Source organism: Liolophura sinensis, chromosome 1, assembly GCF_032854445.1.
Source record: "Liolophura sinensis isolate JHLJ2023 chromosome 1, CUHK_Ljap_v2, whole genome shotgun sequence".
In the NCBI taxonomy this organism is placed as follows: Eukaryota; Metazoa; Mollusca; class Polyplacophora; order Chitonida; family Chitonidae; genus Liolophura; species Liolophura sinensis.
Genome location: NC_088295.1, coordinates 15,112,640 through 15,137,343, shown reverse-complemented (window position 1 = coordinate 15,137,343; position 24,704 = coordinate 15,112,640). Strand labels below are relative to the sequence as shown.

Sequence of the window (24,704 nt, the reverse complement as noted above, 5' to 3'; positions counted from 1 at the left end):
AAATATGCACTTCGTTTTCGTTAAAAACATTCTAACCGTTTCAGGCAGGCGTGCTCGGGGACAAATTTTGTGTAGTTCGCATAAAAGTCGATCATATAAAGTTGAGAGCATATTTATTTATTTATGTGTTGTTTGACGTCATCATCAGTGGCCTTCAACGAACTTTAGCGTGTGCAAACGACCACTCGAACGTTGTAGACCACTTGTATTTTCACCCAGGCCCAAACGAACAGCAGGAGCAGTGGGATCTATTAAACTCCCTGTCTTAGACCAGGTTTGAACCAACACCTCGTGAGACCTATAGCGACTGGCGAAAGGCAAGCAGATCGAGTGCGCATATACCACCATGCAGATGAACGTGCCGACATAAATCCCTCCTGTATACCCCTACATGCAGTGTTAGCTCACTACTATGTAGGCCACAGAATTAAGACTGGTTACTCGGCTATATATCTTCGTATAAGCTCAGATGATTAACTATGCAAGGAAGTGTACCTTTTCCTTAGTACACGCAAGACGGAAATAATGGTCCAGCATTTACGATTGTATGCGCATTAGATCAGCATTATATATATATATATATATACTTTCTTTATTGACCTGTTGAATATTTATTCTTCAGTTTCTGGCGCCTTCAGTTCTCCACCACACAGAGGCAATACTCTTCATTTAAAATTCTGAGGAACCTGTGCTGCGCATCTCCGCTGTGTAAGTTTCTACATGCTATATATACACAGACATGTATATGCATTTCTTCATTGTTTTTGAAGGTATAAGTATTTACCGTCAACAGTAATTTCTATAACCAGGCATGAATTAAGTTTCAAATTCTATAGCTTATTGTGCGATCTTGTGTGGTGTTTTCAAATTGTCTGCACCAAAAATACATATAAAAGATATGGGAACAGTTAATCTCAAGGACACTGCCATGTTGCATCCTTTGTTTTCGATCGAGACCTAATGACTCCTCGTCGTCATTTGACTGAAAAAATGTTATGTACGATCTTAAACCCCAAGCATACAGTACATATTGCTTTGTGACGGTGTTGTGCATGTACAGAATGCATAATTACGATAACGCATGCACTGTTGTGCAGAAAGTATGGCGGTGACAGCGTGCGAGCACCCTGGCACGTATACTATATATATATATATATATATATATATATATATATATATATATATATATATATATATATATGTATCCCCTTTCTCTACTTAACATTGGTTTATTTCAGCGTGGTCTCAGACTATTATATATATAGACACAAACTATAGCCCACACTTCATACTTTTGAGGTTTTAATCGACCCGTAACGACATCGACGACATATCGATTAATGATATAGTCATAATTGGCTGCTCTAAATCTGACCCACTGACAAGAACCTATATAAAGTACTAAGTAGCCGGTTTACCTATGGTTGCAGGGGTCACCACCTTGTGTACTATTTTTAACCACAAAAGGCGGAGCTATGAGGCCAGCAGTGCATGGTCAGATTTGTACACTGACCATTCGCTCGCCAATAGGTTGCTGGGATAAGCCATCCTTGACCGCCTGACATGGTTCACTGTGGCGACCTCCGTCTAATTGTCGCTATGACGACTAGTACTCTTTATACGGTAGAAGAGGCCAAAATCACTGACCATTTGACCAGGTCACTCTTTCGCTGTTAAACCCTCAAAGTACAGAACCTGAAAATTTGCACGTATATTGCATATGCTATTTTCCATGAATGCAGAATCATTAACACTAGGACAAAAAATGTTTTGCATGTGCAAAACTTCGAATATTGCATGCATACGTACAGTTATATACCTGAGATATGCAGTGTATAGGATAAAGGATTGCAACGGTATATGTCGACCGCGTGCAACACTTTAACCACATCCATGCAGTTAAGAAGCGCTTTTATCTGACACTTTCTTTAAAGGCGATTATTATTAATATGCATGGGACTGTCTGCCTGTTTGTCTACCAGTGCGACAACTCCTCTAAATATTGTCTTATTTTGATAAAATTTAGTGTGCAGGTTCACATTGTTGAACCTTACTTCTTTAGTGTGCAGGTTCACATAGCTTACCTTATGTTTCTTTAGTATAAAGGCTCACATTGTTGAACCTTACTTCAAATTTGAAAATCCGTCCTGCCATGTCTAAGGTTTACATATATATTTCATCTCCTTCGACATTGGTTCCCGTGCAGTAATTTCTCTAAGTTTTGTCCATTTTTTTTTCCTTGTTCATTTTGTGTCCCCTAGAACAAAGTTAAAAATCCAGGTGGATCCAGGCACTAATAATAACTCATATTCTTTGAATTACCGTGATAAAATGCTTTTTTGGGACAGCAGATTTACACCACGCTGCGCGGTTAGCTTAATTTGTGTATATATATATATATATACTCCCGTGAAAACAAAAGGGGTCATTTTGCTCAGTTTATCAGGACTTAAATATAATTTTTAAGATGTATGTATATATCTAACACGCATGAGGTGTGGGCCATTAATGCACACCCTCATTAAATAATTTACGACAGTATTACATCTATGTGTCAGCAAGAAAAATGCATGTGACCACCTTTGTAGCCAGATATCATTCAGTAACGAATATATATACTTATGATATACGGAAATGTTGGAGGCTACATGTGTTCTGTGTAGCACATGTGATTTAGTTGTCAAGAAATGTATAATATAGGCGTATGTGTATATATACATGTATAATATAAATGCATACAGCAAAGCGATCTGCATATAACCTGGGTTGGTTCTTTTACATCTGCACAATTAAGAATGTGTTATAAATAGTATATCTTGTATCGATGTTAAATTTGATACAAGACATTCTGCTAAATTAAGTATACTAAAAAGTGAAGGCAAGGGTACAAACGCGTCTACGTTCGTATTTTTTTGGACTGAACATATGTACGTATTTTAATGTGTACATAAAACAACGTATACACAGGATCTATGAAGTCATCACGTCCTGTAGTCAAGCAGATCACTGAGGCAAAAATCAAGTTCACATCTTACTAGCCGTTCTGTATATATTTGGCTAAATTTTAAAATAAATCTTAAAAAAAAAAAAACAATATCTGTTGGCCTCTTCCAGATCACATTTTCTGTCAAACACCAGGAGGTTGTATATAAATGGCAATGCGGACATGTACATGAGGTTTAGCTTCCTTCGAAACGTTCCGGCGAACCGAAATCTCTCGTGGTCAAGCAGTGCAGTCTTCATGGACGTCAATTATATGAAGTCCATATCCTGGTGGAAATACACACACACACACATATATATATATATACTACATACTGTGTGTCACCAGTGAGAGCGCATTGCATGTGGTACGAGACTACGCGATTGACAATCCGATGCTGGCAAGTTTATGTTGCTTTTTTGCCGGCATGTGGTTGTAATGTTTTAAAATGAGGAACACCATTCATGTGTTAGCGTGGTAACAATGGTATGAACACAGCTGATAAGCACATTTCTTATGAACACGCAGTCTTCAAGGTCAAAGTGTTTCTAAAAAAGTCTTTTATGTTATAAAATTCTTGCAATACAGTGTACGTATATGTTGGGAGCACTTCATAACCCAGCTAATGTATAGCTGCAACTTTTTTGTCCCGTCGATAAGTCTAAGAATAATTATTGTGTCATCTGGTACATATGCCGTATCGCCTGTCAAATGGTTCAGAGCACATGTAATTATTTTAATATGTACATATCCCGCAATTAAAGGACGCTTATATTACATCATGTCGATAGACCGGAAAGTATTCCCATAGCTTCTTCCCATGCAGTTCCAGACAACTGAACATTTCCTGCGAGATATATAGGATGCAAACGCGAGAACTTCGAGGAAAATGTCTTCATCCGGATGGGATAAATTAGATGTTCCTCAAAAAGTCTTCCCGCAGGCCACTCCTGGCATAAATATATATATACAGGTAGATCCTGACAGTGTGAACTGCCATGCGGTGTGTGATGAGACAGCTGTGGTTCTGGTCTATGTGATCCGACTCACATACGCATTACGGATCGTCCCCCGCCGGGCACGTATACCACAATTTATAAATATATCTACCTCAGCCACTGCTCCATCAACAAACGGCGGAAGACACTGATAAAGTCAACTCAGCAACAATAGACGCTGACTTACGTTTCTGATTTCATTTGAACGCATACCGTATACTTATGTTATCAATGATATAGGTTTCTCATTTTGTCCTGAGTTCTTTTGAATCCTAGAGAGGTGATTGAAAGTTTATTTACTAATTTATGTGCTAAAATACCCTACAGGTTTCGGCATTTGAAAGGAATATTTTATGACATTTATTTGCCACTGAAATGCCCCTGTATGGATGAAATTTAAGGCCATTTATAGTGTAGTTTTAGCTAAACACTACCGAGGCCGATTCTATTTCGAGCTGTTTTCAAGCTGTGAGCAATTTTGAATAAATTCTACACTACATAAGGTATTGTGGCATTGTGGAAACCAAACAGTCTGTAGGAAACACCTGAATCGCCATGACGTCCAGGCGTTTTATATCCATGTATATACATGACTAACATTTGGAGCCAAGTGGCAAAGCGAAAAACCTGCTATATACATGATAAAGGGTTGCTGATCAGAAGAGCTTTTGTCCAAACAGCTCTGTCCAATTTGACCTTGAAAACGGCAATGGATTTTCCAAGTACAGCACTGCAGGCATAACAACCCGTGTGTTCCATTTTCATCACCGTTTTACAGAAAACTACTCCAGTCACACATTTAATTAGCATGGATCGAAGAATTATACTCTTTGAACGGTACTCATGCAGATGTATAGGGAGACGCATATGACAGTTGGCCACATAAGACAGGTTGTGAAGACCAAGCCAAATCACAACTGAATTAAGTTTCAGGAAATCTACACATGTAAATAATAAACTTATAAATAATTGCCGTACGTGGGAAGGTAATCCAGCAACCTGCGGGTGGTCGTGGGTTTCCCCCGGGTTCTGCCCGGTTTCCACCCACCATAATGCTGGACGCCGTCATATAAGTGAAATATTCTTGAGTACGGCGTAAAACACCAATCAAATAAATAAAAATAATTGTTAAAACACTAATCTGTTCTGCTACATACATTTCATAGAAATATAACAACTGTAGTGAAATAATAACTCAATAATTTCAAGTTTTGTCGGTTAGACCTATGGACCTCACGCATTCCACAGGCGCTTACAGAAAGGGTCTCAGGTCAGGGCACGCATGACAGGAGAACTTTCTTCCCATCATTGTCAAACTCTTGAAAGCCATGTGCCAGTTTGGCCTACGCAGGTATAAATGACTATTCTAACAAATTTTTGGACCGTAAATGGTAGACCGCAGAGATGTTTGAAAATAATGTCGATCACATTCGCCATTACCGGTGAAACAACAACAACAAAATGTACGAGTGAAGGAAGGTCAATTTCTCCATGTGTTCGGTACAGGCAATATTTTGGCAACGCCAAATGAATACACAACACCATTTCGCTGCAAAGATGATGGTCAGGCACGCCAGATAATTTGTCAACGAAACCATTCATGGCAAAAACCACAGGAGGTCAGATTATATCTGAGTTTGCCCGCTATTTAGGGCATTCATAGCTCGGACCTCAGCATGGAGCTAATCCACTGCAGCAGTGGATTTCCAGCATGTTCGGACTATAGCCAGCTGGGCCTCATTAAAGAACAATTGACTTCCCCGCCATTCACGAATAATGATCACACTTCACCTGTCATCACAAAGTGGGAGGTTGTAACTTTTAATCACTACAAAAACTTCCGAAGCCTGTGGTCGCCATTTTGCAATTTTTGAATGTCCAACGCGGCAATCATCGTTACTATTGAAAGTCTCGGCCGCTCAGGACAGGTTGATATAAAATTTGGTCACAAAATATATTGGCCGCTGGACGCGTTGGACAGGTGCCCGGATGTTACAGGTCGTTTAACATGGAAAATTGTTTGGTCGCGGCCGTTTACGTCAGGTGGCCGCTGTATACAGGTGGCCGTAGGTACAGGTTTGACTGCATATACATATAAGCTCTATACGAGTGTCCAAATATTGGCCTACATAACACACGCCTATATACATGCATGCACCATATGGATCAGCGGGGCTTATTAGCCGACAAAAAAAACAATCTTCTTTCAGATGACGACAGGCATAAACGTTCGTATAGTTCATAAAGTTCATAAGTTCGGGTCAGATTATGACAAATAACAAAACATGTGATCAAGTGAAAACAAGAACACGGCAATGAAAAAGAAAGTTAGGACAATTTATTTACATAACACAAGATAAAAATATGATGATGAACCAAATACAGAATTATCCTGATCAGATGGTGTTTTCATGTAGTCTAGTTTACCGAACTAAGGTCAAATTCAGTGGGTGGACTGGTCATCATTAAGGCTTTTCTTTCTTGCATAGGCATATACGTACACCTGTCCTGCGCCCAGATCGAGGTTTTAGACAAGATCGAGGGTGTTAATACCTGAAACCCAAGCCTTCTTCCAGTAACGTCATTAGCGACCTCTGATATAGGTTGGGTTCACGGTTGTATTTGTCCACTTTATATGTAATCCACTTTATTCAGCTCAAGATGTTTAAGAAGCATACAGAGTTCGTGCTGAACCCCTAGCCCTGCGGTAAGCCAGGACGATGTCAGCCCGACCTGCGCCCCTGTTCCGTTCGGAACCCGACCAGCCTACATGTGGCACCATCTGCCAAGAAAAGAAACTTAGGTCCACAGGAAAGAAGTGACGGGGGAAAAAAGTGTTCTACATTCTATTTATTCTTCGAGTAACTATAGGGCCTGCACAAAATTCTTTTCTCCAGAACTGTCGTCAGCATGTCGGCCTCTTACAGCCACCGGCGCCAATATTGGACAAAAAGTACGCAAATACAGAATATATTTCTTTTTCACTTGTTGCAAAATCTTTTAGGTTGGATATCTTGCATTTATTCCCAAAACTAGGACAGTGGCATGCACATCACAAAGATAGATACATGTGCAACTGCATGGCGATAAAAGTACGGGCCAACAACCTGACTTGTATGCACGTGTGAAACGTACAGCCTGTCAATCAGGCCCGCTGTCACGACACGGCCATCTTTTACTGAGCGATGATCACGTGTCTCAGCTCCAGCGCGGGCCAGCGATAGGAGGTCGAGCGGCGGAGCTCCATAGACACGTGTATTCCCTGTACGTGGGGGAGTGAGGCTCACTTAGATGCCCTACTAACTAACAATGGCGGGCCAGGACAAAAGTACACAGACATGTTGGCCAGGTCACATGGAGAAATCTATCAACAAAGAAATTATAGCTACAAATTAAAACAACTGCCCAGACATTATTTGATTGTTAAATAGAGTAACAATAGACGATTGAAAGATAGGTATGACATTTAGTAAAAGATATGGATACGTCTATACATAGAACATACGATGTAGGGTTTTTGGGTGACATAGTCTCCCCGCCCACCCACCCCACCACGCACATTTCTGGGACTTGGGTTATAGGTTACCTTACAACAACAACAAAGACAAATCTCAGTATGAACAACACATATATACTCACAAAAATGATATGTACAATCTATATCAGCTACTGTTCCATATTGTATACAAATGAGTCTTCAAACTAAATGCTACCATAGAAAATAAATCGAGGTCAAATTGATAATGTTACTCGTTACCTTTGTATTGTATCAAACTAGGCCATTTAGATGACATGAAACTTTTAACAATAGTGACGACCACAAGAAACATTAATATAATATGATTCTAACAAACAAACCTCATATCAGAATGTTTACTCCACATTCTCATTCTCCTTGGAAGACATGATTACTGGACTAAATTTTCAAATCCAATAAATCTGAAATCTATCCTATAACATATTTTAAAGGAACAGTTTGTTGCATTGTGCATCACCAATGTAGTACACTGTTACCTATAAATTTAAGAGCCATCACAAATTTGTTATGATGTATAAATGACATTGTTATCCAAACGAAATTTGCGTGTAAACTTATATGTTTTCTGTTTTTAAAGTTTTTACTCAACCGTAAATTTTGACGCCTCCTCTTAATAAATACTGGGTTGAAATGAAAAGAAAATTTTAGCTGAACACATCAAAACTACTTTACAATTCATGTAGAAACCTCATTAAACTAACAGAGCACTTGGTGTATGTTCCTCTGAAGACAATTAAAATGATTTAGCATATGTACAAATTCTTCAGGCCAAAAAAAAAAGCCTGGAAGGGTTGTGTATGCAACTCTGGACAATTGGTTATGGGTAAAGCACTGCAGAACATTTGGGTATATCTAGGCTGAGTATATATCACCAGACATCACCACTGATTTATCACTTCATCTTGTATTTTATCAGCTGCACAAGTTCACATAATGGGCTGCATCCGCTCACTTGAGGCTCTGAACCCTCTGAAGTGATGTGAACCATGAGGCTCCACAGGATGGGGTGACAATTTAGAACAGCCTCAGGCTTGGACTGAAAGCACAGTAATTAATTATATGCATGCCCTGAGACGAAAAAAAAATTAATGTGGTGTTCCAATATTTTCAGACAATACTCATAAATTCTCATGTTTCCGAAGACAATGAAGCCTAAATCCCCATTTCATTACCAAAGCATATGGTGCACAAAAACAGTTATTTTCACATGTCAGTCTCCCTGTAAAAGAGCCAGCAGAAGGCATCCTGATATTCGTGGTACAGTCTGGTGGCCTGGCCTCTCACATAGTATCGGCTCCCCTGAATTTTCACAGCCCTCAATTAAGAAGGGAACAGACTCTTCACAATTGTCAAGTACTGCATGGGTACAATAAAACTGGGCAACCTTTGCCTCCTTTTTCTAACAGCTGAGTGTCTTGTACAGCTGAGCCAAAAACCAGTTAACTGTTAAAGTAACAGACATCACAACCTAGCGGCCCATTTTTCACAGGGCTATAATACAGTTAGAGTTCAGCTCTTAGCCTTTAAATCTCCCCCTTTCCCCCTACCCCTCAAATATACCCTGTCCCCTTCCCTAAGGTAGGGCTGGTTTGTGCTGCTGGCATCCTTCTTACGTCCTCCTTGAATATTTGAACATGGCTGAACTATGTACACCTTGTTTATTCACATATTGTTAGATCGGGATCACGGGTCACTGAAATCACAAAATGGAAAAAAACATTTAATGAATCACGATCTTATTAACAGTTGACACCTGTTAATACCTGTTGAAACTGGCCTACAAACACAAAAACAGGCAGGTAGATAGATGAACTGCAGTTATAATAAAATGTATTCACTTGAAACAAATGGCAACACCAAAAGCATTCATAGTTTGCATTAACACTCTCAAAACAACCTGCCTAGATAATACAGAGCTAGTCAGGTCATGACCATGCAATGTCAGCAGTCCTTAATAACATGTAATTAAGCTGGGTAAGTTTAATATAGTTTGTCCCCAAGCTCATTAACCTGTGATGTATAAGTAGTATATTTACCTCTCATTATTAATACTCACCTGGATATACCTGTTTGATATATAAATTGACTGAATGTAATCAAGCCAGAAAAAAGCTAAGTTCATGCATACATTGACATATAAACACGTGTATGTCAGGTTATAGCATTTATTTACACAAAGAAATGTTTAAGTTTGTGACTCTTGCAACTATGCACAGCTCTGTAAACTTAGTGCATGCAGAGATAAACGAATACATGCTGTTTATAATCAACAGTTCACATCAGGTACCTAACTCATGCGGTGTGACCTGACCTACACTGTAATACTGGTATTATAGACTGACATGCAGAAAAGATGTGTTTTACAGCCATGAACTTTCCGACTTTCCACTGACCTGAACAGACGGACCTGTACATGTATATACTATACAGATGATGCTCATTTTAATACACTTAGATCGTTGTTAAAATAACTGTCAACAGTCAGTCATATCCTAAGAAAAATACTGCGGGTAAAACATAAAGAAATAACATTTACTAAGTCTATTATTGCATATTTCAATAAAGTTGTACATGTATATATAAATTATATAATGTGCTTTTACTAGAATTGGGCTGAGCACCACATACAAGTATACTGGATGACTTGAATGATGCGTAACTCAGCATTTCACCCTATATTAGTACATGTATAATAATTAGGAAATTGATTAAGAATACCATCTGTATGGTTTGCCTTCAGAAGTAATCTCTATTAAACATAACCTTTCCTTACTGTGAGAACCGAGAACCTGAACCTATCACATTTTCTGATTACCTTGACGGATAATATCCAACATGAGCCTTTACCAACCATGAGTACTGGGAGCCATGGCATATCACATTTTCTGATTACCCTGTCTGGTAAGCTCCAATGTGAGCCTTTACTAACCATTAGTACTAGGAATCTGGGTCTATCACATTTTCTGATTACCTTGACGGATTATATCCAACATGAGCCTTTACCAACCATGAGTACTGGGAGCCATGATTTCTGATTACCCTGACTGGTAATCTCCAATGTGAGCCTTTACTAACCATTAGTACTAGGAACCTGGGTCTATCACATTTTCTGATTATTTTGACTTGTAATCTCCAATATGAGCCTTTACTTGCCATGAGAACTGGGAACCTGGGCCTATCACATTTTCTGATTGCCTTGACTGGTAATCTCCAATATGAGCCTTTACTAACCATGTTTATTGGGAACCTGGGCCTATCACATTTTCTAATCACCCTGACTGGTAATCTCCAATACGAGCCTTTACTAACCATTAGTACTGGGAACCTGGGCCGATCACATTTTCTAATCACCTTGGCTGGTAATCTTCAGCCTTTGTATACCTTTGCAGGTGTGTCTGGTGTCAATGTACTGACTAGTTTCATATGTAATATTCCTCCTACCTCAACAAAGGTGTGTACAAATATTGACTGGTACCTGATATTTCAGCCACCAATGCTTGAACACATGCAACATTTTGCTAGAAAGTGAACATGTAACACATGCCACATGGTACTTATCAATATTAATATGCTTTTCCAAACCTTTTCCTCTGTTTGTACAGAAAACAGTTTTGATTTTGTGCTCTGTATTGCTGTGCTCATCCACATTACCTAATGCACTCAGTCAGTCCTGTCACCATGAGTACCCTATTTCTTCTAATTTTTGGGACACCTGGTCTGCTCTTTTTAGCCAATATACATGTAACTACAGCAGGAATATTTAGCTTCTTTTTCCTCACATGGTGAGACCATCTAATGAACAACATACTCATATTTTTACTTTTCCAAAAAAGCTGGTGAAGGAATGTAACATTCTGCTTTCAGCACGGCTAATATCTGTATCAAAAATTAGAAGAATTGGGTCCAGTTACATCATTGCACTACCTTGAACACTTGCATAGGGCACACATAAAGCACTTTATTGTTTTTCCTGTCATGTCTGAGAAATTAAAAAATACATACCTGGATTTAAAAAAAGCAAAATTTTTATTTCCCAAAAAGTTTTATCAAACTTAAATTTATGACAATTTACTTAAAAAGATTTTAAAGGCCTGTTGCATAAGTATAGGTATTACATCATATTTAAGTTAAGGAAAACTGCTAACTTGAGTCACAGATATCAGTCTCATCTCATTATGGCTACTCTTGACATCTTTTTTTCAGTTCTAAACTGTAATTTACACTGAATTACGGTAAATACTTTCTCAATTGATGTATCATTTGAAATTACAAGTATGCTGACTAATACATGTAGGGTAAAATTCTGCATTTATTAACAGCTTATTAATAACAAGACTACAGATGGAAAATAGAATAGATATTTTATGATACCATGTTTTCAAAAGTTATATGTCCAAATGTTGTCTTTTCTCATTATGCTGAATTGCTACATGCTAATATATGGCTGAAATATATAAGTGAAATGTCATGTCTGTAAGTTTTTGTTCTTTTATTTATTTATTTGGTAGGTGTTTAAAGCCAGTTTTGTACTAAGGTCTTTGAGTCAACAAACAAATATCATTCAGTAATAGACATTCAATTAGACAATGAACTCACAATTTTCCTCCAAAAGTTATATATTTCCAAGTATATGTATACAGTTAGAATAGGCATTTTTACATTAGCCCAAACCTGTTTTTCATCTGTATCAAACAAAGGTTGCACAAATTTGCATATAAACTGGAGTTATCCGGTCTCGCCATATGTAGCAATTACCTTTTGGCTCACATGAGCGCACCACTATATAGTCAATTGTTATGCTTCATTAACTGCACACAATATATTTCCTGCTTCAAAAGAAATTTACATCAAGTACTCCAGAGGTTATAAATGAGAACCATTCTTTATGCAAATCGTCAGCTGATTTTGGTCTACTTTCTTGGGATAACAGTCAGATAAAATTGTATCTTATTGCATGAAGTTTTTGTCCAAGGACAATTGCAACAAATATCCATACATTTGCATGGACCAGTAATGAAGTTAGAGAATATTCAGAGTTATCATGTGTTAAAAAAATTAATTATCAATTATGCAAATAAGCCGCCCATATGCCATGAGTGGTTGATCTGTTTGTGGACAGACTATAAGTCTCAAGGCTGTATCTGTATATATGTAGACCTATCGTACTTATCAAACAACACCCAGGATATACCCAGGTAGGCTAACCACCACTACCACACAGTGTTATCATACAGTGATAGAGTCAGTATCTAGTACTCAGTCTAGACATACAAGTCTGAATGTTCAGTTGATCCAATAGGCAAGCTGCTCTCTGCACATGAAAAATATATGGAATAGAATATATACTCACATTGAAATCATATCACAATACGGCTCACATTTGTGACTTTCCAGAGATAATGGACTTTTAATTTTACCCCTTTATGGATTCAAACAATGGATGAACATAATCTAATATTTTTTTCCAAATAAGTCTCACATGTAAGAAGTGAGTTCACATTTGTGACTTTCACAAGATAATAAACTTCTTATCTTACTCCTTCATGGATTCAAACAAAAGAAGAATTTTTCTAAAACGTTTCACATGTAACAAGAATTTTTATTTATTGCACTGTTTCCCTTCACTCTTTTCATGACAGACAAATCTCCAGCATGAAACATACAGCACATGTAATTTATTTTCTTCACTGATACCACACGTGTGTGGTTAGTGGGTAAAATCGCTAAGATCAGGTATAGGTGACTATTAACCACTGAGGGACACAATGACAGGTCCTGAGTGTTACTCCCACAGAGCTGTGGTTAACCACACAAGCAACCTCAAGTGTTAGCAGATATGGTACCACAGACATGAGTCTACACACATGGGTAAAGGACCCTGACCCAGTAAGGGGGCAGGGACGGCTGAATGACAAGTGTAAATACAACCCACAGCTGGAAGGGCTTAAATGTACACAAGGAATTATGGGTGGAGTGATAAAAGTACTAAGGCTGGTTTACTGAAAAAGACATGCAATAGCTTTATCAAAATGGCCATGCAAGGGTAAAATCCAGCTGGATATGAAGGCAGATATAGACTGTGAGGTAGTATGTGCACAGGTTGTCAAGATGGATCTGAAGGGGGCAGTGATTAAATGGCTAGATGATAACCCTATAAGTGTCAGGGGGTGTCTGAGGCCTGATCAATGAGTGGCAAAGGCCTGCAACACTGAGTGGTCATGCTACATCTATACATACAGGTAGAGGGCTGTCAAGATTTGACGAGCCAATTAATGCCAAATGTGTGCATTTGTCATCAAACTTTAGTGCAAAGTCCCAGTAAAAAAAAAAATATTTTTTTTTCAAGTTGTTTATTTTCTTTTACTAGAGCATCTATATGTGAGAATTAAACTTGATACATTTTAGAATAACTTGTCAGAAGATTTCCCTCAAAAGTGAGTATCTTGCCTTAATTGGAAGGAAAACTTAAAAATAAGCATCAAGGGTGGACAACTGGAAGCCGTATCTGAAAATCTCTTTACTTTCTTTTATAGATTTTTTCTTTTCTGAATTAAATGCAGTCTAATGTTTGACTATAAGGCAGGCATTCTGGGAAATATTCATTTATTTATTTATTTGAATGGTGTTTTATGCCATACTCAAGAGTATTTCATGCATATGACCGCTGCCAGCATTACAGTGGGAGAAAACCAGGCTCTGGGGAGCCCCTAACCATCCACAGGTTGCAGGCCTTCTGACCTAAAGGCTGGAAAGATAAGATATATTAACAATCTATGCCATCAATGACATCACACAGAGTTTTCTCTGTCTCTGTTGCAAGTTTTTCATTTCAGATTTGCGTTTTTGTGCATAGGCACCAATAACATGACTGAACTTCACAAGAATTTAACTGACATCTGAACATAAAGGCTTCTCCTTGGAGATGTGTTAGCCACTGGCAAACAAAGATTCAGTTGAAACTTAAGCTGCTTCAGCCATTATCTCTGTAAGGACAAAAGTAAAATGACACCCAGTCCAAACTTCCTTCTCCAGATAGCTCCTGGGTTCCCACAGCAGGGGTAGCACATAAAGGCTTTCATATTATGTCATTCTGGATACCTTAAGTAGTACCAGACTTAAATGTTATTCATGTAAATTTAGATGAAAACTTAGAAAACAAGTTAGATATGACCTAGAATTTGTTAGGCCTACTGTCCTAAACTCTTGAGCTTGTTACATTTGTCAGCGAATTAACCTGCAACAAAGCATACATGTATAGAAGCAATCAGGAGTCTTTAAATATACATGTCCCAACATCACATATTCTACATTTGCCTTGTCTTTTACTTCCTAAAGCCTATCTAAGAAATCAATTTTTCTACTGTACTAATAAAGCCACATCATTCCTTATCATTTCTGACAGTCTTGTGGTCAATGTACATTGATAAATTTACTAATGTCATCAACTCCTGAAGTTGGTAGAAAAAATCAAATTCTGATAAAACTGAAAAAAAAACAGTTCCTTTGTAAATGAAAAGATTCCATTATGTGTTCTAATTTGATATAGTGCATGTACAAGTGAAAACCCATCTAAAAGGACCTGGTTGTAAATGGGGCCCCTTTGGGAAAAATTTCCCATTGGATCCTCGTAAAATTGCATATTGCACAATGGAAAGTTTTCAAAGATAAACACAGAAATTAGCCAAGCCTAAAGATAAAAACTAAAGTGCACTGATGGAAAAAAACAAAAACATTCTAAATTTGGAGAACCTGCTTGGCAGGTTGGTTTTGCATAAGAGAGCAAAGTATTAGATCACTCATGGAAGTTGGCTTGTTTACATGCTCGTTAAGGCCACAAAAAAATAAACATACATGTAACTGTGTAGTTTGCAGTAAACTAAAGTCACGGAATTGTTTGCTGATTGTTGCATGTCAATGTGTTGGTTTCCCTGCCAAACAGAGCTGACAGGTTTTAAAATTTCAACATCACTTTGTTAACTTTCAACTTGAGATTGTTAGCATTGCATTGAATCAGTGTACATGAAAAGAATGCCTGGAAAAACTTTAACCAGTGCAGAAGAGTTAATTCCATACACACTAAAAACAAAAGCTGCACTGTTCACCATAGCTACTTTCAGGTCTAATTTCTGACATTATGTCTCTTTGGACCCAGATGCCATGATAAGAGATCACTTATCATGCTAAATGATCACTTATCACCTCCAAATGTCATGTCTGAGATGCATAGTGTTGGTGTGTGTGTCAGTATAGGGGAACAGGGATTGGTTGTCTGACACCTCTAAGATGCGACAATTTGCTATTTATTAAGACAGTCTGTTGCTAATGAACATAAATACCTGTAGCTTGGGGCATCAGACCTTTCCTGGCCTCAGCTCTATTTTTACCCCTTCAGGAAAATGGCAACGAGCTCAATTGCATTACATTGTCTCCTTATCTCTAATGTTTCACTGATAAAAATTTGGTCAATTTGCTTTCCACTGCACATCTGTGAAAAACTCTGATATAAATTCTGATAGATGTCACTGAGCCCAGGGCTTGACCCCTTTAAGATTTATTACTGGAGAGGAGATAGGTTAAGTTTACAGTTAAAATAAGGAGAGTCTGCTGCCAAAACAAAGCTAATTAGGAGAACCCCAGCAACTAATTCATCTTATTTGTAATTGTCTAAAAATGAATAAACCTCCTGTAAAAGAACACTTTTTTCACAAATGCATCAGTCACCAGGCTTAAGACAGAAAACATACTCATACAAGAGGCCATTGTTCATCATGCAAAATGACCAAAAAAATGGGTTAATGAAAGAAAAAAAAAACACAAGTCAAAACACACAAGTTTGGGAAAAAATAATTCATGTTAACTCTAGTCTGTTCCAAAAGTTACTGTCAACTTTTAAAACTTGCCTGAAATACAAACTACTTTAATGTTACCAGTGGGAGCACAGTAAATACAGTACTTGCAAAAACATTTGATTGTCAATTTACATATGTCAATGCACACACACACAAAGCTAGGAATCACATTAGTGCAGTACCATTACAAATTAAACACCATTTAAATACATTCAACCATTACACATTAAAAACAAGTTACTTAGATGTTTACAGAATAGTGTGTCTGAAACATATTTACACAAATGTGCCTCTTAGATATTTACAGAATAGTGTGTCTGAAACATATTTACACAAATGTGCCTCATGTGAAGGCTATATATGTAGCCCTATCATTTCACATAGCAACAGCTCAGGACTGGTCTAAAAGCAGCTCTGCATAAAGGTTTGAGCAGCCATGCATGCATGCACATCGGCTGCTCCCCTCTCCTTGATAGTAGGCCAGTCCACCCCACACCACCTGGCCTTGTTCACCCAGCCAATCAAACTCGCTCCTGCTAGGTCTTTATTTACTCTCAGCTTAATTGCCAAACAAAGATCAGCTGAGACTAACAGCTTAGTTTAAGTCACACTGTGGCCCATAAAACAAGAATTAGCAAAACGTTTGTTTAGTTGTGCACTTCTGATCGTGGATAATAAAACCCAGGTGTAAAGCCGCATTAATTTAATCTGCATGTCACCGGAGAAAGGGGTCGTGGCATATGATTGATACCCTCAAGAAAAGGACAAAAGCTTTAGTACTTCCATTGATAAAACTGTCTATATGTTGGTGTTCTCTGCGCGAATCGAGTCATTATAGGTATGAATTGTCAATTTATTACAGCCTTGCACCTGGAGAACTAAAATTATAATTAGGCAGAGATAATTCTCTTAAAAGTCTTTAATATTTTTAATCTTCCTGGCTTGATCAGTGAGAATACAGTCATTCCATATGGCATGAATTTCCTGCGTCTTCATGAGGTATCAAGTAAAATTACGTGTTACTGTGATTTCACTTTTCACATGCGCCTGGAAAAGGATTCAAATAAATGACGCCAAAATTGAAGTGTGTTCTGCATAAAATTTACATATTGCAAGATGTTATATATATACTTCCTCTCCATGCAGAGGTCACAGCTTTAAAGGATCTGAGTACAATATAAATTTTAGAACACTTCAAGAAAAATGATTAGGATTTTGGGGCAAATACGGGTCAGTCTAGTACAAAAAGCAGGAACAACGGACACTATTTTTAGGTAACAATCTCTAATTTTTATTATAATTATGCAATATTTCATTACATACAATCTGACAGTTATGACAGTAATTGGCAGAAGAGTCATAGCGAGGAATTCTATACTCATCAGATGCCTGACTTTAGTTGTATGGAATGTTGCCAAATTTCTGGAGATGTGATGAAAATTAGACAACCATATTGCTACCTACATGCAGGAGATAGGTCATCTTAACCTCATTGCCCTCATTTTCTGCACTCACTGTTTTTATATGAGACAAGCAGAGAGGAAATATCAGGCTAATGGGAATATAACTCCCCTCATCTCCTGTGCTTGTGAGCAGCAAGGAGGTTCCTACATGTACTGCAATATAATCTGAAATATCATAATACCTCCTGCTCAGTCAGGTATGGTGCAGGTCCAGGTGCAGGTCCAGGTGCAGGTCCAGGTGCAGGACCTGGTGGGGGTTCAGTCCCAGTCTTGGAAGGGAATGTCCAGATTTATCCGCTCTCATTCTTTTCAGGTTCTTGGTAACTTGCTTTCCTTAAGACCACTTGCCTTCAAGCAAGATTTTGAGCAAGTCACACCCAGAAAGGCTTGTCTGTAATTTGCCAAAGGTTGTGACTCCCCAAAAAATGACCACTATCATAAAAGTGAAAAATTCTGGCCTTAAACACCAGTACAATAAATCAACAAATATACATACTCTGTGTGTCAGAACCAGGTTTTTTGTTACATATATACTAACTTTGAACTACTAAGAACTACATATTAGTCATTTTTCAAGCTAGTGTTACTTGTACATCTCTCATCAAAATATGGACATAAAGGGGTATAGGTAGTATTAAACATATGGTACTGAATTAGCAAATGCAGTGGAAATGGAATTCGGTGGAGCAATATGATGATGTGTGGGTGAGTGGGAAGTGCATAGTTGTGCAGAAATGTAGATGGGCTTTTCATGGTCAGAAATCCAAGGCAATGTGTAAACTCTGCCAGGAGAGAATATTGCCAAAGTTTTTTTTTTTGTTTTTTTTTTTTTGTTTTGAAGCCTTGAAATAGTAAACACTGGTTATTCCCAACCTATGTATCTTTGCAGATGTACCTGCCACGGACTAGCAGTTTAGCGGCACTGTGTGACTGTTTAATTTGCACTGTTTCATTACTGCCCGCATGCACAAGTGGGTGCCACAGGTTTGAGCAGGTCCACCATAGCACCTGTCATTAAGTGCTGTTATACAAGACCACATTGCCTTGGATATGATCAGCTAGGTCACTAGTAGGGTAATCTTCAGGATAAAACAGGGGATACTGTTGACCTGAATGCCATAGCTTTGATTAATATCACTGTTCTTCTGCTAAGATGATAAATCATGGCGTAACACTTCTTTGGTGGACAAGAGAAATTTACCACTTCTTGACAAAAAGCCCTGCCCTAGGGTTAATGCCTGGTATTTGATTCAGGTTAAGGGTACAAATCAGCTGGGCTATCACTGACAAAGGCCAAATTTACCTGGAGGCTAAATGATTACAGGTAACTGGCTTTATCAAGACAACTATGACTGGTATTCACTTAGCTTCCTCTTTACAAATTTCTGTCATGGAAACATTCACTTCACCACCACTATGGCCAGGTGGGTTGGTAAAGTTTTTTTTTGTCACTTTAGAATCATGAGTGTAAACAGGTGAGATACAATGAGGCTCTGTGGAGATATGGTTGACTGGAGCAGTAATGAAGTCCTTAACAGGTAGACAGGAACATGCTGGTTGTTTATAACTTTGTACTATCCAGGCCTGCTCTCCGGTTCGCCAAAAACTAGGCCCCATTCAGCATGCACAATTAACCACATTGAGAAAAACTGGGTTCATTTATACCTAGCCAGATCTGAACAATAGCCTATCAACTAGTAGATGAAATTATATTCTGCGAGATCAGTTGATATACTACACCATCACTATCCAATGAGATTTATCATTAAAAAAAATTGTTATCTTGAACATATTAATGTATTCAGATCTGAACTTTTTCTTACTTGCACACATGTTTCTCCGATAATATGTAATAAATGCTGTTGGTTATTAACTGGTAATAAAAACTTAACAAAGTTAACTATTCGTTCATCATAGAGCTGCTGAGTTCCTCTGTTTGTTTCTATTGCGTCTTTGATACCTCGCAAAAACTGACATCCTTGCTGCATGTATCAAGTACCCTATTCATTACCATACCATATACCGGATATAAAATCTCCCCACCACCAAGGTATGGCCAAGCCTGAACTTGCATATACACTACATCAACTCAAGCCAGCTCACAAGTGACCACTGCAGGGCAGCATAACGGATCCAATCCATTGGTATCCATATATGTGCATATATAAGTATTTTAAACTATTTTATCCAGTGAGTCCACTGCCAACAAGCAAACTCACTGACAAAATAGCCCTGCACGCTGTTAGAAACCACAGTTTTCAGTCATTAAAAACGGTAATTCTTATGATTTTCAGGACACTACACTTAAGCATTTTGAATAATTTTATGTGCACGAGATTTACACGAATGATTTGCTTCTGTCATTGATGTAAATATTAAACAAAATATGAACATTTTTTACTTCTTTCAAAAATTTTAAGAACAATTTGCATTAAAAAATGAGAAAGCCCACTATGTGAGAGGTGCAGGAGTTTTGACCCTTACCGTCTGGTCCTGCCTCTCCTGACAAACATGCTGCCACAGCCAGGTAAGGGGAGACCATCCTCCCCTATTGGGCACGGGGCATCAAGGCCGGGCAAACCCTGTAATACACAGATAATAACATGCACATGCACATGCTGAGACATGGAGAGGTTTTACCTTGACAGGCAGGGGCTTCCACCCACACCCTGGTAACGGTAACCCATCGGGTCCAATAGGGCACGGGGCATCTAAGCCTGGGATCCCCTGGACGTGTGGGGGTTAGTGAGAAAAACCAACAGTGTAAGCCACACAGTGATGAAAGTACCAATATACAGGTGTGGTCAGAAAGCTGTACTGATAACCAGCATGTGTTCATGTTATACATAGTGCATTTGTGAAGGTGGAAACAGGTGCCACAGTCACACATTAGCTGTGATCAAAATTAAATATCATGTGAGACAAGTCAAGATTTAACAAGAAATGGTGCAGTTTAATTTTATGGCCAAAATTAAGAGCTTTAATAAATCAGCTGAGTTATCCACATGTTACATCCAATCAGCATTTAGCCTTTAGTAAGAACCATACAAGCTAGAGACATACAACATCCCACATGGTGCAGGGCATGTTCTCATAGGAGAATAAGTGGTTTCCATGGTTACCAATGGCACATCAGGTACCAAAAACCAAAATATTGGCGATAAATATTCAGTATTTATCTTTAAATGAAATTAACAAAAACAAAAAACACTCAACCAAATAAACAATATATTCTATAAAGAGAAACTGGGAATACATATTTATTAACATGGACTATATATGTATATGTACTTCAAACATGCAAGTAGTCTTCCCAGATTACTTATTATTTTAGCTTCATCCATTAGGTTCTATGTTATGGTCATCTTATAGCTGTAGGCACTCCAAAAAATATTACGAATCTTGGGATATTATTTTTAACTTCTGCGCAGAAATGTTAATCATGGTTAACAGACAGAAATGTGAAGATCTTGATGTGTTAAAATACAAAAATTGGACAAGGTAACAATATAACCAGACAGGAAAGTTCAGAGAGACTCCACACTGATGACAGATAACTAATACAGGTATCAACAATAGCTATATTTTGAAAGCCAGGATTACACTGGCTGAGAAAGTAGTTGTACTTCACCCAAAAAAATTATGAAATCACTAAAATTTCTGATTTTAGTGATCAACACGACAACCAACTTCACAACAAGCTATATGTACATGTATGGTAACATTTACAAAAACCTGCACCGCATGCTGAGTAAGGGAGGTAACTTTGTCAGAACTCACCTGATCTCCCCTCTCCCCTTTATCACCTTTCTTTCCTCGCCTTCCTCTCCTTCCCTACAAGAAATGTAAAAGTCATCACATGTATAGTGCCATCAGTGCGCTGCTTACTATGTTCCTTGCAGCACTGCTTGCTGAACTCACCACAGTAAGCATTATTTACACAAGATATCATACTGCTTAATTTTCTCACAAAAAGCAAACATGAAAAATTTCTATGTCAACAGGTAGTAAAATAGCTTTTTAAATTTCCCTCCCTTTACTAACATTTTTTATTAATTCTATGCATGAAGCACAAGCGGTCAGGAGCTTAAAGGAAAAGACCTCTAACAATAGAAGTAGGCATCACTTCATAGAATTATAGAATTATGTACTTAGAATTATGTATAAATATACGTTCATTTATTTTTTTAGAGTTTTGTGAAAAGAGATAAAGGCAATCAAACATTTGAATTCTACGGTGGGCTTTATGAACCATGCTATCAGAGTTTAGGAACTCTGATGTCACAGGAAGATTTTTTAACTCTAATCTCGACTCTAAACTCTATTTACCCATGACTCAAAGATTACTGAAATAATGTTCACAAAAATTCCTTTCTACTGGTGAACATCAGGAAAAAAAGGTGATGTGACGTCAGAGTTCCTAGATACTGTCAGTATTGTTCATAAAGCCCATCATAGAGTTCAAATATTTGAATGCCTTTCAACACTCTTCAAAAAATCTAAAAAAAATTAATGAAAGTATTTTTAAGCATAGTTTTCAGTTGTCTGTATGATGAGCCTTACTTCATATTTTAGCTTTCTTTTACTATAAAAGTCTAGTACAATCTCTCCTGGCAGGATAAAGTGACTAACAAACCAGAGTATATCACCCAATGTAATCTGGCTAATAAGCATGTCAAGAGAATATGCTTTGACAGTCCACTCTTTTTTTTTCTTTTATACTATATATCTCCAGGCCACCTACATTTCCAGCCTACCCTTCAACACTGTATATGCACTCATTAAGAAAGTGGAGGCCATGCTGAGGAAACAGCTGCTAAAAGCTAAAATTTCTACATTGCAAGTTACTCAGTAAAAGGCAATGGTTTTCAACACAACAGTGCAGATTGGTTTACTGTACTGACTCAAATGGACCTTGCCTAACTGACTCCCAGTCTAGGTGAAATGAGCTAAGAACATCATGCCCTCAAGCCTCCTCCGTCTATACAGAGCAAATGTAACACTGGCAGACGAACAGTACATCACACCCGCTGAAAAGGAGTTGTACATCTTCTACTGTCTAAGTACGTGAACCGTTATTTATTGAAATGGTTTCAAACCAAAGACAAGAAGTGAAACAAAAGTGTTCTAAAGTGCATTAACTAGCAGTAAAGCCAAGTATCAACTTTTCCATGGACTAAATTGCCATTAGTATTGTATTCAGCAAAGACAGATTTAAAATTTTGAAATTCGGCTTTTTAATACATTTTTTTAACAAAACCAGCCCCTGAACACTAAATGTAGTATGTAGCTATTTATGACTTCTTGATGAAGTCGCTAATCGTGAAACAAGGTCTATAGGACCTATCATACACTTGGAGAATTAGAAATTATCAGGATGCTATCCGGATGAACTTGTACTTGTATCCTTGTCATGAAAATTTAATGAACAGGTAGGCTGCAATGACAGATCCAAAAACTGACATGAGGTACTACTTCACTACTGACATCACATGAGGGAAAAATTCTTCTCAATTACAGCATTCATCAACAATTATACAACTAAGTATACCATCAAAGGTATGGATTGGGTTAAAAGACTCTTTTCTTTTGAAAATAATTTTTCAATCAACAGGTCAATAAATCAACAATGCAATGCAGAGGAGCAAGCACCCTGTCTGTACTTACTGTATCTCCTACATCTCCCTTATCACCCTTTTCACAGCTGCAGGTGCCATCACCACCCATGGTGGCAAACGAGCCCCCTAAGCGTCCAGGTGGTCCAGGTGGTCCCTGGGTAAAACGACACACAGAAGACAGGTGAGAGAGAGACAGTCACAGATCTTACCGGACACACCTGACAGACAGAGCACAGTTTAGCACAACATTTCACATGTATACACTGCATAATAACCAGCAGCTTTCCAACTTATATTAAACTGTCATTCATAAGTATAAGGGGTGTCATATAAGTTCATTGTTGGGCGTGTACATCTTACTTATGCTCTGACATTGGGTCGAAATGTTCAGCCCAGCTTCTACATTAATCGCTAGTATCGCAACATTCACTAACCTGGAACTCCGTCATCCCACCCACAATGCACCCGAAAAAGGTTTCCAGTAATCTTGAAGTCATTTTAATTTCATTTCATTTTATTACCCTTAAACAGTAAACACCATAATGTCATGAACAGGAATGTTACTGATGGATCCAGTCAGAGCATCAAAAGTTCACAAACCGTCATTTTCAAATAATGCGACTCCATTGTTAGGACTCGCTTGGACTCGGCTTCTCTTCCCCCCAAAAAATCATATTCTTTTTCTAGTTGCTGTAAGTTGCTTCTCTGTACTAAACAATAATTCAAGTTAAGACTCTCAAACACTTGTGATGCTAGTAATCATCATTTCAATCCTTGGTATTGATCCAGGCGTACACATCTACGAGTATCTTTTCCGGGCGATGCCAAGTGTTGCTGACTCTAATCGAAAATGACAGTTACGTTCTGCTGTTCGAGGTTAGTGAATGGAAGAGATCTGTATTTCTGAGAGCTAGGCTGGGAAGAGTGAAACAGAACTCAGATCTAGGCCTACTGCAACCAGTGGATCATGAATTACGAGATATATGTATGTGGAAAAAATGGGTAGAATATATATGTTGTCTAGTATAAGAGATTGTGAGACTTTTTTCTAGCTGTATCTACAATTATGAAACAGAACACCTTTATCTTCAATAAGAACAATACATTTCTCCATAAACTGACAAATGCATAGGGGTACACAGTTTGCATTTTACGCCAATGCAAACTTGTTGAATCCTTCACAGGCAAGTGTGATGTTTTTCACCCTAAAACATTTTCAGGGAGTTTAAAGTCACCAAAGAAGAACACATTTTCA

At 38.0% G+C, this 24,704-nt stretch overlaps 1 protein-coding gene across 5 annotated transcripts in view; it reads right to left on the bottom strand.

Annotated features, from left to right (window-relative positions):
• Positions 1-6,297: 6,297 nt before the first annotated feature.
• LOC135467007 (collagen alpha-1(V) chain-like) overlaps positions 6,298-24,704 on the bottom strand; it is a 91,249-nt gene continuing 72,842 nt past the window's right edge. For all 5 annotated transcript variants that reach the window (XM_064744771.1, XM_064744794.1, XM_064744763.1 and 2 more), the window contains 4 exons: positions 23,499-23,603; positions 21,612-21,665; positions 20,316-20,413; positions 6,298-9,212 (listed from right to left, as the gene is read on the bottom strand). In XM_064744771.1, coding sequence (XP_064600841.1) covers positions 9,203-9,212; positions 20,316-20,413; positions 21,612-21,665; positions 23,499-23,603 — 267 coding nt within the window. In that variant the 3' untranslated portion in view covers positions 6,298-9,202. The remainder of the gene's footprint in view (positions 9,213-20,315; positions 20,414-21,611; positions 21,666-23,498; positions 23,604-24,704) is intronic.